The sequence below is a fragment of the Choloepus didactylus genome, chromosome 13 (genome assembly GCF_015220235.1).
Source record: "Choloepus didactylus isolate mChoDid1 chromosome 13, mChoDid1.pri, whole genome shotgun sequence".
NCBI lineage: Eukaryota > Metazoa > Chordata > Mammalia > Pilosa > Megalonychidae > Choloepus > Choloepus didactylus.
This window is the reverse complement of record NC_051319.1, coordinates 95,216,887-95,229,353: the sequence shown is the minus strand read 5'-3', so window position 1 is coordinate 95,229,353 and position 12,467 is coordinate 95,216,887. Positions and strand designations below refer to the sequence as shown.

Below are 12,467 nucleotides of genomic sequence, written 5' to 3'. Positions count from 1 at the left end.
AGATGCAATATGCTAAGTGAAAGAAGTCAGATTCAAAAATCATATGGGATTCCGTTTATATGATATTCTAGTAAAGTCAAAAGTATAGGGACAGAACACAGATCAGTGATTGTCAGAGGCTGTTCATTGAGAAAAGCGGATTGGCCATTGTTACAAGGGGACTTCTGGGGATGATGAAACCATTCTATAACTTGGTTGTGGTGATAACTAAATAATTTTACAACTAAAAAGGGTAAAATTTTACCGTTTGTAAGTTACACTTTAAATATACCTAATTTTTTAAAAAGAGGTGATTTAAATAAATTGGGTAGTTTGATGACAGATTGTGTAAAAAAAAAAAATTATTGAAGAGGTACCAGAATGCTTAAAATTGTGAAATATTGCAGAATGAGTTGCTCCAAAAATGAAGTAACAACACATGTGGTGGTCCATTTTCATTTCGGAAGTTGGATAAAGTTATAACGTCTTTGGATTCGTGGCTTCACAACTTATTAGCTACATGACCACGGGCGGTTGACTTAATCTCTCGAAACATCAGTTTCCTTTTCTATAAAAGTAGGATAATCATACTTGTGTAAAGGGCGGTTTGTCAGATAAAATACAAGACGCCCAATTAATTTTAATTTCAGATAAACAACGAATCATTTTAAGCAAGTCCCAAACATATTAATTCCAAAAATGACTCGCTATTTATCTGAAAGTCAAACTAGGCGTTCTGTATTTCTGTTTGCTTAATTTGGCAAACCCACGAGGGGTTACTGTGAGAAAGACTTTCGACCAGCTCTTAGCAAAATAATCGCTCGTACGTGGCAGCTAACGCTGTTTTAATCCCAACCCTTCATTCATTACTTGATCCTTCCTTCTTTCGCTGGATTTTTAAATAAATCAATTGTACCTGTGGCTCTTCCTCCCAAGCAGGAACAAACCAGGGGAACATCCAGATGTTAAACACCAGAGATCCAATTGTTAAGAAACACCGAGTGGGTTACGTCATGACGCACAAGGCCCCGCCCCCAAGGCGCGCTAGACGCGAAAATAAGACGTGGACGGCCCGGGAGCTAGTCTCGGGGCCTGACGGGATTGTGGCGGTCCTCTCTTCCAACTAGAAAGCTACTGCTACCTCCAGACGCTCTCAAGATGGCTACCTCTCTGGGTTCCAACACCTATAACAGGCAGAACTGGGAGGATGCGGTGAGTTTGCCTGCCGGACGAGGGCGGAAAGAGTTGGCGAAGCCGGGCTTCATGCGGGCGGGCGCGGCCGACGCTGCGGCGCGGCCAAGGGAATTCCGGGGAAGAGTCAGTACCGCGGCCTAGCTCTGCCGCAGCAGGAGGCTGGAGGGTGGCCTTCATGCAGGCTTGAAAAGAATGGACTTAGCCTGTGTCCCCGACCATCCTGCTTTCGATCTCTGCTCCCTCCACCCTTTTCGAGCTGGTTTTCTTTTCTCCCACCGCCTGCCGGAAGTGCAGACAGCGACCCTGCCTTTGCTGGACCTCGGGTTCCTGCCCTGCCCTGCCCTGTTCCCCACCCTCGCTGCCGGTTTCCCCACCCCGACGAGTGTGGCTGAGATGGCAGGGTCTTCGGAGCCTGGTCCTCAACCATCCATTCTTTTCATTTTCACCAGGACTTCCCCATACTGTGCCAGACGTGTCTTGGAGAAAACCCGTATATCCGAATGGTGAGTCTGATCTCATGTGAAAGGGGAGTTACTGTTAATGGTCTGTCAGTGTTGTGGTACTTGCACGTCGTCCATGGAGCGTTCTTATAGCCAGGCAGAAGTAATGATGCTTCTTACCAACCCAAAACAAAGGACAGTTTGCCAAGGCTTGTCATCCTTATGTCACTTTGGAATTCAGCAATAATCCTGTGATGTGTAGGATTCATATAATAGCTAATATTTGCTCATCATTTATTTACCTACGTAGCTCAGAGAGTTTAAGTATCTTTTCACATAGCAAGTAAGGGGTGGCGCATGGATTTACCTTCACATAATCCGACTTCAAGGACTTCAGCTAGTTAGGATGAGAATCAGGACTAAACCTAGATTTCTTGACTTTCAATGCCCTTTGGCCACTGGGCCACTGTAGTTTCATTAATGTATACATGAGGGTGGGATGGGAGAAATACCCCCCAATCCTTATCAGTAAGGTAATATTAGTGGAGGCGTCCATTTAATAATTAGATTAGGGTTATATTATTGTGATCAATCTCAGAGGTATTGACATGTTGGTATGTTCAAGATGTTTGAATAGCTTATAGGAACAGAATATTTACTATATATAGGGTATTAGCACAGGGTGTGTCTATAGTAGTTGCTTTCTAACTAAACTTTGTAAAATAAGCTGGCCGTGGCTGCATCCTCTGTGATTTGGGGATCATGGAATTTTAGGAATTTTTGTTCTTGGGAAAGAACTTGGGAGTCAGGTGAACCTAAGAGTTGTGACTGTGGAAGTTGGTATTAGATTCATAAAATTCTTTAGAGATTATAATGGATAGTAGTCAGTCAGAATATATGTACATCCACCTCCCCACTTAAAAAAAAAAGGGTGGGTGTTTTGTTTTGTTTTGTTGTCCTCTTTAGATGCCAGGGATCTCCAGACACATTTCTTGGGTTTTATTTAGGGAAGAAGCAGGCATATGGTTGTTTTCTTTCTGTTAACTCCAGTTCTTTATTTTTTCTATTTCAGACCAAAGAAAAGTACGGGAAGGAATGCAAAGTAAGTATGTCTTTAACAAGTAATGATTATATTTTATTTTCCTTTTGTCTACCAAGTATGCCTTCAACTTGCTGAACTTTGAGGTCCTCCGATAAAAATCTGTGCTATGCAAGTTTCATATATCATTTATATACACACTGACTGGTAGCTGTTTGTTGTTGGAGGTAAGAAAATGAGCGCCGTAAAACAGTAGGGGTTCTTGGAATATCTGTATATGGACTTTGAGCCCCTTGAGTTTACCAAGTGTTATATGACTATCCACATGAAAATTTTAGCTGAAGAGAAAGGATATAGCTGTCATAAGATTCTGAAAGGAGTGTATGAATGTGAAACCACCCATAACCCCCAAATGGTGAAGGATCCAATTATTAATAGTGATTACCCCTAGAGTGGGGAGGTTTTGCTTTTTGAGTATTTCATTTACTGTTTGGATTTTATAACTACTTGGGAAGGGTGTTATAAATGGGATTGAAACATCAGACGGTATTTAGATTAGATGATTGTTAAGTCTGTTTCCATCGCCTAAATTCAGGAATCCTCTTTGAATCTCCTGTTGTTATTAAGTCCCCTGATTTAATTGTCCAGGTCAGGGCCATTAGCACTCTGTGTGTTCCAGATCTGTGCCAGGCCATTCACAGTGTTTCGCTGGTGCCCCGGGGTTCGCATGCGTTTCAAGAAGACCGAAGTATGCCAAACCTGCAGCAAATTGAAGAATGTCTGCCAGACCTGCCTCTTGGACCTAGAATATGGTATGTTTTCCCTGTCAGTAGATCTGAAAGTATACAAGTGCACATACCCTAGACAGCAAATCAGTCTGTGTCTCCCCATTCACACCCTGGTCTGACCCTCCTTTGGAGTATCTACTGTTGTCTGCCTTTCCTAGGAAGAGGAAAACCATGCTAGGCCATCTCTAGATTCTTCCTAAATAACAGTAGGCACCTCAGGAAAAGTTGGGAATTAATCAGATTTTGCCTAAACCTCTCTCATGTACTTCCCTGTAGCCAAGGTGAGGTAAAAAGCATTGATCATAGGATCAGTAATTTCTTTACCTTGGGCCTCTTTCTAGATCCAGAGATTTTTTCCACAGTCCCAACCAGAAGTTCATAGATTAATTATGCTTTAGAATTTTTGTGTTGTTAGGACCATGTATTTTACTGTATTGCTACTGCTTTTGGGAGTGATTTTTTTTTTCCTTAACTGCAGGTGACTTTTGTTTTTATGAAAAATAATTTTTCAATAGGTGTTTTTACTATATATCAAAGGAAAAGGAAAAGGGGAAATGTGTGCATTTATTTGTGTTACTTTCAGAAAGTTATTCTGCTAATCAGCATCCTGGCCACATATTGTATTGTATAATATGAGATGTTAAGGAAGTGTTCTGGTCCTGGAATACTGTGACCCTTACATGACTGTAACTATCTGCAGGATCTGTGACACAGGCCCAAAAACAAACCTCTTTTTTTTTTTTACTTGTTTTAACTAAATCTTTTTATATTAAAAACTAGATACATTACTAATTCACGGGTCAAATCTGACTATAACCAGTTTTTTCACCTAAAGGATTTTTAAAAACATTCCTTTCATCAAATTTCATGACAGCGCAGCAACAGACAATTTCTTAGAATATACTGTAGCAGTATTAGATTTCAAATAAAAATGTAGTAAAGTCTCAAGTACCTAAATGGGTGGGTGGTTAAGAGAAGAAAGATGATATATTCTGTCCTGCATATTTAGTATAAATATGTATTTTAAATAGATCTGAGTTTGGTTTTTTTTCATCCTTTCTTTTATATTAGGCCTGCCCATCCAGGTTCGTGATGCGGGATTATCTTTTAAGGATGACATGCCAAAGTCAGATGTCAACAAAGAGTACTACACGCAGAATATGGAGAGAGAAGTATGCTGCCACTTTCTTGATGTGGTGTTATATTTGGTAAAGAATCCTAGAAAAGTGACACAGTCTATATAATTTATCTTTTGATTTTGTCATTCTCATGTAGATTTCTAACTCTGATGGAACACGACCAGTCGGTATGCTGGGGAAAGCCACATCCACCAGTGACATGCTGCTCAAATTGGCCCGGACCACACCCTACTATAAACGGAATCGACCCCACATTTGCTCCTTCTGGGTGAAAGGAGAATGTAAGAGAGGAGAGGAGTGTCCATACAGGCAAGAACTGAACTGCATTTTCAGTATTTGCTCTAGATGACTAGTCATTTAAGAAGTTGCAGATGCTGGTTTACCCTGTTTCTGCTTTAAAATCTAAAAGCTCATACAACTACTGTGGTTTGTCTCATGTTTTAGAACTATTTAGAAAAGCTTGATTAAATTGTAGTTTTTACTAAGCCTTGGAAACTAAGTTGCTGTGCCAGATAATTTAGATGTTAGCTTTAGAAGTTTCTACCTGAGATATGTCTTCATAGCGGTGTTATAAATGACTTGAATCCCAATGTATAATTGAAGTCAAAAGAGGCCAGACTTTTAAGGGATGTATGAGTATGTTTCAGTCAAAAGTGCCAAACATCTGAATCAGAAATTTGTAACTGGGGATTTGATTAAAGCACCTACATGCCTTTTTTCCATCCTGGGTCCATACCTTTAATCAGATTCTCAGTGAAATGCAAGACCTCAAATACATTAAGAACCACTGACCATTGTCCTAGAAAGGGGTAGCCTATTACCCCTTTAGTTTTGGGGTGAATCTTGACAGAAGCATCTCTTCATAAGGAAACTGTGGCACCTGGTGGCCATTTAAATGACATTTACAAGGCTAGAAAGTCCTTGAGTGATACTGTAAATCCCCTGTATTAACTCTCTTTTACCAATTACGTTTTGGTATGGCTGTGGTTTCTAGTTCAAAAGACATTCCAGGGTATGTATTTGGGATTTCAGTATGCAGGTACTGTTGGGTGATATCTGTAAAATTGTTTCCTTTGCTTCACCTTTGTGCATTATTCTTTCTTGATCCATAGACATGAGAAACCTACAGATCCAGATGACCCCCTTGCTGATCAGAATATCAAAGACCGATATTATGGAATCAATGACCCTGTGGCAGATAAGCTTCTAAAGCGGGCTTCAACCATGCCTCGTCTGGACCCACCAGAGGACAAGACCATCACCACTCTATATGTTGGTGGTCTGGGAGATACTATTACTGAGACAGATCTAAGGTCTGTGGGTATAATTTTATGAGCCTTATTTGCTTTTAATTCCCCCAGAATATTTTACTGGCAAAAACATGGGCAAATTGGTAATTCTGTACAAAGTACATTTTTCTTTAGCCACTCTATAGTTAGTATCATACTGACTAGAGTTTTTATCAAATTGTCTTTTATGATGCCAGAGTAGAAATGTTCATCAATAGTGCTTATTCCATCTTTGCATGTACAGTGTACTAGTTATACTGGGGTTCTATTTGACATAATAGCCCATTAGAATTTTAAAAGATAGCACACATCCAAGCATGATTTTAATTTTGTAGGAGAGGGAAAGCTCTGAGATTATCAAGCCCTTACATTGTTGGCTTTTTAGAGAGATAGATATTTGGTAAATTTGTATTATTCTTGGTTTGTATTGTGTTTGGCTAGATGAGACAACTGTGCAGATAGTGATGGAAATTACCTCTTCCAAAGAGAGAAGTGGAAAAGAAACTCTTTTAAATTGATAACCTGCCCTTGGTTCCATTAAACCTGTCTAAATGGGCTAGACAATCCCCAGGGGGGGATTTTCTATAAAGGCCAGGTAATCATTTTTTAAGGCTATGTAGGCTACATGTTGTCTCTGTCGTTTCTCCTCCTTCCCTTCCTCCTCCTTTTTTAACAACTTTTTAAAATATCCGTGGCTTATCGGCTGTGGGCCATAGTTGCCAACCCCTGATTTAAAGTTTAGGGCTTAGGAGCCTTAAGGAATCTATTAGAGTCCCTTTCTTCTATGGAAAAACCCCCTGAGATGTTTTCTTTTTTTTTTTTTGTTTCTCCCCTCATTTTTCTTTTCTCCTCTTAATAGGCAGCACCCAGAGTAGGGTAAAATAAGGGGAGAAAGACCTATGGTAGTATGGTACATAAGTATGGGGCCCACCTGCCTGGTGATGAGTCAGTGGTGAAGGAGTCAATAATCCATTGTCAGTGTCTCAGGAATATCTGTGTGTTATTAATGCTCATTTTTCTCTGACTGTATCCTTTCAGAAATCACTTCTACCAGTTTGGAGAGATTCGGACAATAACTGTTGTACAGAGACAGCAGTGTGCTTTCATCCAGTTTGCCACAAGGCAAGCTGCAGAAGTGGCTGCTGAAAAATCCTTTAATAAATTGATTGTTAACGGCCGCCGGCTCAATGTGAAATGGGGAAGGTGAGAATTTGGGTATTTAAGACTATTTTGGAGATTTTCAAGAAACTGTTGATTATCTGGAGAGGAGTAAGCCTTCGGTAAGCAGGCTTAAATCAACAGGACCTTTTAAAAGAATTTGCTTTTAATTTTCTTTTTGATGGTTCATTTCTGTGGCTATTTAGAGAATCCTACTTTGGAAATTTGTTCAGGGTTTTGGTTTATAATCTGCTCCTTTGACAGTTCATTTTTTTCGAGCAGTTATTATAGGCTGTGTCCAGGGTATGTGAGTTGGATTTGAGGGTTTACAAATGAATTATATCTAGATTTGGCCTTCTAGAGGCTGATTTGTAGTGAAGAAGATAAAATAGAAGAACAGCTAATTTACGTTTGAAAGTAGAGATTGCATAAGAGAGACACAGGTAAAGGGGAAGCATGTTCCCAGCTTGGAACCAGGGAGGAGATCAATCAGCAGCAGCTTCCCTTAGGGAGTGCTTTCTGTATGCTGAGAGATACATAGTTTATGCTGAGAGATACATATTATAATTAGATATGTATGTTGCCTCTGCTAGTTCTTATAGCAATTCTCACAAGTGAGTTTTGAATCTAGATCTTTTTGGCCTCAGAACCTTCGTTGATATTCTTTCTGTACTTTGACATTTAGGGGGAAATATTGTTTGGTGAAGAAGAGGCAAATAATGAAGGAACTCCTTTTGACTGGCACATGAGAAGCAAAGGTCTGAGATAAGGTTGGGCAAATTGCTTATGATGCGTATTTATGTGAATATGTGTATGTTTCCCAGATCCCAAGCAGCCAGAGGAAAAGAAAAAGAGAAGGATGGAACCACAGACTCTGGAATCAAGCTAGAGCCTGTTCCAGGGCTGCCGGGAGGTAAGTGTAGACTTCCTGCCTACTCAGTAGCTTACAGACTTCAGATGCTCAATCTGCCCTGATACTCCTCTATGAGGTGAGGGATTGAGCTTCCTCCTGCAACCACTCTGTTCTCCCAGCAGGACCTCTGACGATTCAAAGGTGGAGGAAACAGTGTTTCATGATTCTACCCACCTAACCTTTGGCTACTTTTTCTCCTCCAGCTCTTCCTCCTCCTCCTGCAGCAGAAGAAGAAGCCTCTGCCAACTACTTCAACCTACCCCCAAGTGGTCCTCCAGCCGTGGTGAACATTGCCCTGCCACCACCCCCTGGTATTGCTCCACCACCACCCCCAGGTAACTTTCATCTTCCTTCCGGTAACTAGGTTTGACTGCTTTATCCCAGAGAAATCCTTGTGAAAGACCTGTCTTCATACCTCATCTTCATGTCTAATGCATCTAATCCTTTGAATTGGCCCTGTGGAAGTCCACAAATAAACCTGATTTGTCGGAACACCTGATATTTCATTTTTTTCCTGGCTCACCAAGGAGGGCAGGGTGTCCAGTTTTCCAAGGATCTGAGTATATGTGTAATCAAAATAGGAGTTACTGGACTATGGTGAGCTATCACATTTGTTCCCTGTTCTAAGCTATACCCAAAATGATCCCTAGAGCACTGTTACTGAAAGTGTGGGCTGTGGAAGTATGTCGTTTTGCAAAGTGTTTATTACCTGTTTGCAAAAAGATAAGGGGCTTGTGCCAGAATTTAAATCAATTCACTGATTTCTTCATCAAGAAATCTTGTTAACAAAAAAATATCAGGTGAACTAAACAGTGTGCTTGCTAATGTAATTGAGTTACATTTTGGCTCCAGCACTTAATTTTATTGATAACCAGTCATAAACAATTCAAAGATCAGCACTCTGTGTAGCACTGACATTATAAACAGTGTAAGTGTATCTAAGTAGCCAGTTCTTCTGTGGCAGAGTTCTCATACTCTTAGAAGAAAGCCCTGGGTTCTGAACACCCTCCATTCTGGGAAGGAGCATTGAGGTTAGTGTTGACAAGGTCCTGCCATCAGCCTGATTCTTCCTTACCTCCCAAATCCTGATTGAATCCTTTTGGGGAGGAGTTGGCATGCATGATACATAACAGGGGCTCAGATGACATGCTAGTAATACCTTGACTCCTGTGGAATTTTATTTAATCTGGACTGCGGGAAAAGGTCTCCCAAAGCAAGGGATTTAATACAGATAGACATTTTTAAGCAAGTCTTGAGAACTGACATTTTCTTAAGCCCTATATCAATTTGATTTATACATGGGTGGTTTTGTTTTGACCTTGGAAAGATTTAGAGATAGAAAGGGTTGTCAGAGGGACTGCAAACCTGACAAATTTGTTCTCCCCCATCTGCAGGTTTTGGACCACACATGTTCCACCCAATGGGACCACCCCCTCCCTTTATGAGGGCTCCAGGACCAATCCACTATCCCTCTCAGGACCCTCAGAGGATGGGAGCTCATGCTGGGAAACACAGCAGCCCCTAGCACATTATCACCATGCTTGGGTTCTACGGAAGAAAGGGCGCTTAAAAAATGCCAGTAAATGGATCTTGGAATAAATATATTTTTTCTTCCTTCTTAGTTTTCATGGTAGCTGAATGTGTTCTGATGTGGGCAGTCAGAGAACTACAGCCATGCTTTCCTACATGTATTCAAAGGACTGATGGACCTCAAATAAGCTGCCATTAACACATCTGGTTACTACACTCACATTACTAATAAAACCTAATGCCTGCTCCCCTTTCCTGTATGGGAGACAAGTGACTGGATGAGTTGGAATGTCCAACAGAGTTACATCCCAATTATATGTTTATTTTTTATCTTTATTTTGGAAAAAAATTGACCTGCAGTAAAAAAAAAAAAAAAAAATCTTTTGACCATTTTTATGTCCATTTGGATATTTTCCTTTTTATCATCTAAAAAAAAAAGATTACTAATTCTAATCATTGTAGTGGCATGAGTGTGATTGAACTCTTCTGAAGTCACACCCTTGGAAAAACAAATAGAAAGCAGCACCCAGCATCGCCCAGATCTTTTTTTTCCTTCTTCTTCTTTTCCTCATTTCTTATAAAGGAATCTGGCTGATAGTTTTACTTCTCTACGCCACCAAAAAGACAAAAAAAAAAAATTTTTTTTTATTTCTGTCAGTCAGACAGAAACACAAATTCCGTGGAGCTGTATATCATCGTATATCATCGTATAAGCCTGGTGTCTGGAATGAAATTATTTTAAAGAACTTCCTGTAAAACACTTTAACAAACTGAAACAAAAAGCGTTGGATAGTGTTTAAATGGAAGACTTGTGACTTACAGCCAGAACTTTGATCTCCAGCATTCACCTTCGTGTGTCTTCAGCGTCTCATTTTAATTCCTTGCTCCTGGGCAGGGGCTTATTTTGTCGGTCTTAAGAGTGTTTGGATATAACTGAATTATAGATGGTAAAGGAAATGTGATGTGTTTGTGTTGTGTTTTGTTTTTAAATGATTAAAAACGGGTCAATTTTCCAAATATTGTCATGAGCTTATTTCTGGATTTCTGTCAGTTTTGTTTCTCCTTTGATAACTGAGCCTGAGGCCAGTGGAAGTTAGAAACAAATTTCACACACATGCACACATATATGTGAATTCACATATATGTGCGTGTGTGTGTGTATTTTAAAAAAATCTTGCTTTAGACTGTTTCGAGTTTTGTATCTATCCATTCCATGATGGTAAAAAGACCCAGGCCTTTTTAGTACTTCAAAGGTTGATTGTGAGCTTGAAATAAGATGATGCACAAAAGGCACTTAGCACAGAGTCCAGTGTATGGTGTTTCGTAAATTATAGCTGTAAAAAATTATCTTCATATTAAGCAAGTCATTTTGAAGGGAAATAGGCAAACTTTATCTACAAATTATTTTTTTCTAAAGCCAATTCCATACCACTTGAATCTAAAGTTTGTACTTATGGAACGTGCATGCCACATATGACACCCTGTTTTTGCTTTGCAGAATTTTTGTTTTCCTCTAGAGAGCTTCCTCTTGCCTTTTTTTTTTTTTAAGAATTAAAAATTAATTTGTGAGCACTTAGAAAATTTCATTTTTATTTCTAGTAATATGTGATACAATGTAGGGTACTTCCAAGAAGTTTTGTACCCTTTGGATTTTTGGTGATTTTTTATTTTGCCTACTTTCAGCATGAGCAGTTTGTCTAAGGCATATGTGAATCTTAGGCATAGTGTTTTGATAATTGCCAGATTCAATTATTTCAATATATATGGTTATATCAAATTCTTGCCCTTTTTTGGAGGGGGGCTTCTAATTTTTATGTACTATTTGAGGATCTTGTAAAAAAAAAAAAGCATCAATTGGGGTATAGAATAGGTGCTTAATTAGTCTTTCTTAAATCTGAGTTGTGGCAATTAGATTGTGGCAAAATGTCTTAGGTGTTTACCAAACTCCATTTCCTTTTCCTCTAGGGCACACAACTGGGGTACGCTTGGAGAAATGTAGCATTTGCCGTTCCCAGACCTGGCCGGTAAAACCATCTCACCCACTCCTGGGAGTACTTTCTTGACCTGCTGGCTGAATGCAGAGGAGGAGATTCTTAGAAGATGGCCCAGTCGCATAACGGAAATAGCCTGGGTCCCTTTATCATCTCCTAAAGGAGAGCATTGTAATATGAGAAATTTTTGTCTCATTAAACCATTAAAACTTGGAGATTTATCTTTTAACAACAGCTAGTGTTTCTCTGATAAACACATGAATGTGGTCAAATCTGAGTAAAAAATAATAATAAAGAACGAAAGCCCACTTTTGTTTATACTGAGTGTAGCATGGAGGTTTAAACATAGACTTTGGAGCCAGATTGCCGGGGTTCAAATCCTGACTTCAGCACTTCCCAGCTGTGTGACCTTGAAGCAAGTTACTTAACTTCTGTCTAGCTGTCATGTCTTACCTCCTTGGAGAAGGCTCAGGAAGTGAAGCATTATAACAATTGGACTAAGGCAGTGACTGCCGATGGGGCAAAGAGTGAGATGTAACAGATGTTTTCGGAATCTGCAAGACATTGGGACCCAAAATAAGCAGACGTAAGAGACCTAGGGTGACCCCAGGTCTCTTGCTTGGTCAACTGGACAGAAGGATGCCTTTTCCTGAAAAAGGGAATGCTAGGAGAGAGGAATGAGATTGGGAAGTAAGGGTAGGAAAATATGAGTCCACTATAGGCTCTGGTGAGTTTAAGATAACTGTAAAATAGGGAAATCCTCAGCCTGAAGGAGACTGGAGCTTAAGATCAAGATTTGGGAATCAGCAATGACGCTGTGGCAGTTGAAGCCCTGGGTGAGGAGTACAGTCTATCAGAGGTTGCAGTGTAGAGAAGTAGTTCTTAAGCTACTCAAGGGCCTAAGTAAATTCCTGGGAGGAAGCTGTTAAAAATGCAGTTTTTCTAATGCCCACCTCCAATAGATTTGGAAATCTGCATTTTATTTTTAATTTTGGCTTTCATAAAGG

General features: G+C 39.9%; 1 protein-coding gene across 2 annotated transcripts; it reads left to right on the top strand.

The window, feature by feature from the left end:
• Nucleotides 1–1,045: 1,045 nt before the first annotated feature.
• Nucleotides 1,046–11,712, top strand: RBM22 (RNA binding motif protein 22). Of its 2 annotated transcripts, XR_005211449.1 has the most exons (12): nucleotides 1,046–1,191; nucleotides 1,623–1,676; nucleotides 2,686–2,715; nucleotides 3,332–3,464; nucleotides 4,512–4,612; nucleotides 4,716–4,888; nucleotides 5,692–5,892; nucleotides 6,907–7,071; nucleotides 7,851–7,939; nucleotides 8,143–8,274; nucleotides 9,334–9,518; nucleotides 11,435–11,712. XR_005211449.1 is itself a non-coding variant. In XM_037801957.1 (11 exons), the coding sequence occupies exons 1-11, from the start codon at nucleotides 1,138–1,140 to the stop codon at nucleotides 9,462–9,464; spliced, it is 1,263 nt and encodes a 420-aa protein (XP_037657885.1). In that variant the 5' UTR covers nucleotides 1,046–1,137; the 3' UTR covers nucleotides 9,465–10,486. The 2 variants fall into 2 exon arrangements, 1 of the variants encoding a protein (XP_037657885.1); XM_037801957.1 differs by lacking the exon at nucleotides 11,435–11,712 and having other exon boundaries at nucleotides 9,334–10,486.
• Nucleotides 11,713–12,467: the final 755 nt, after the last annotated feature.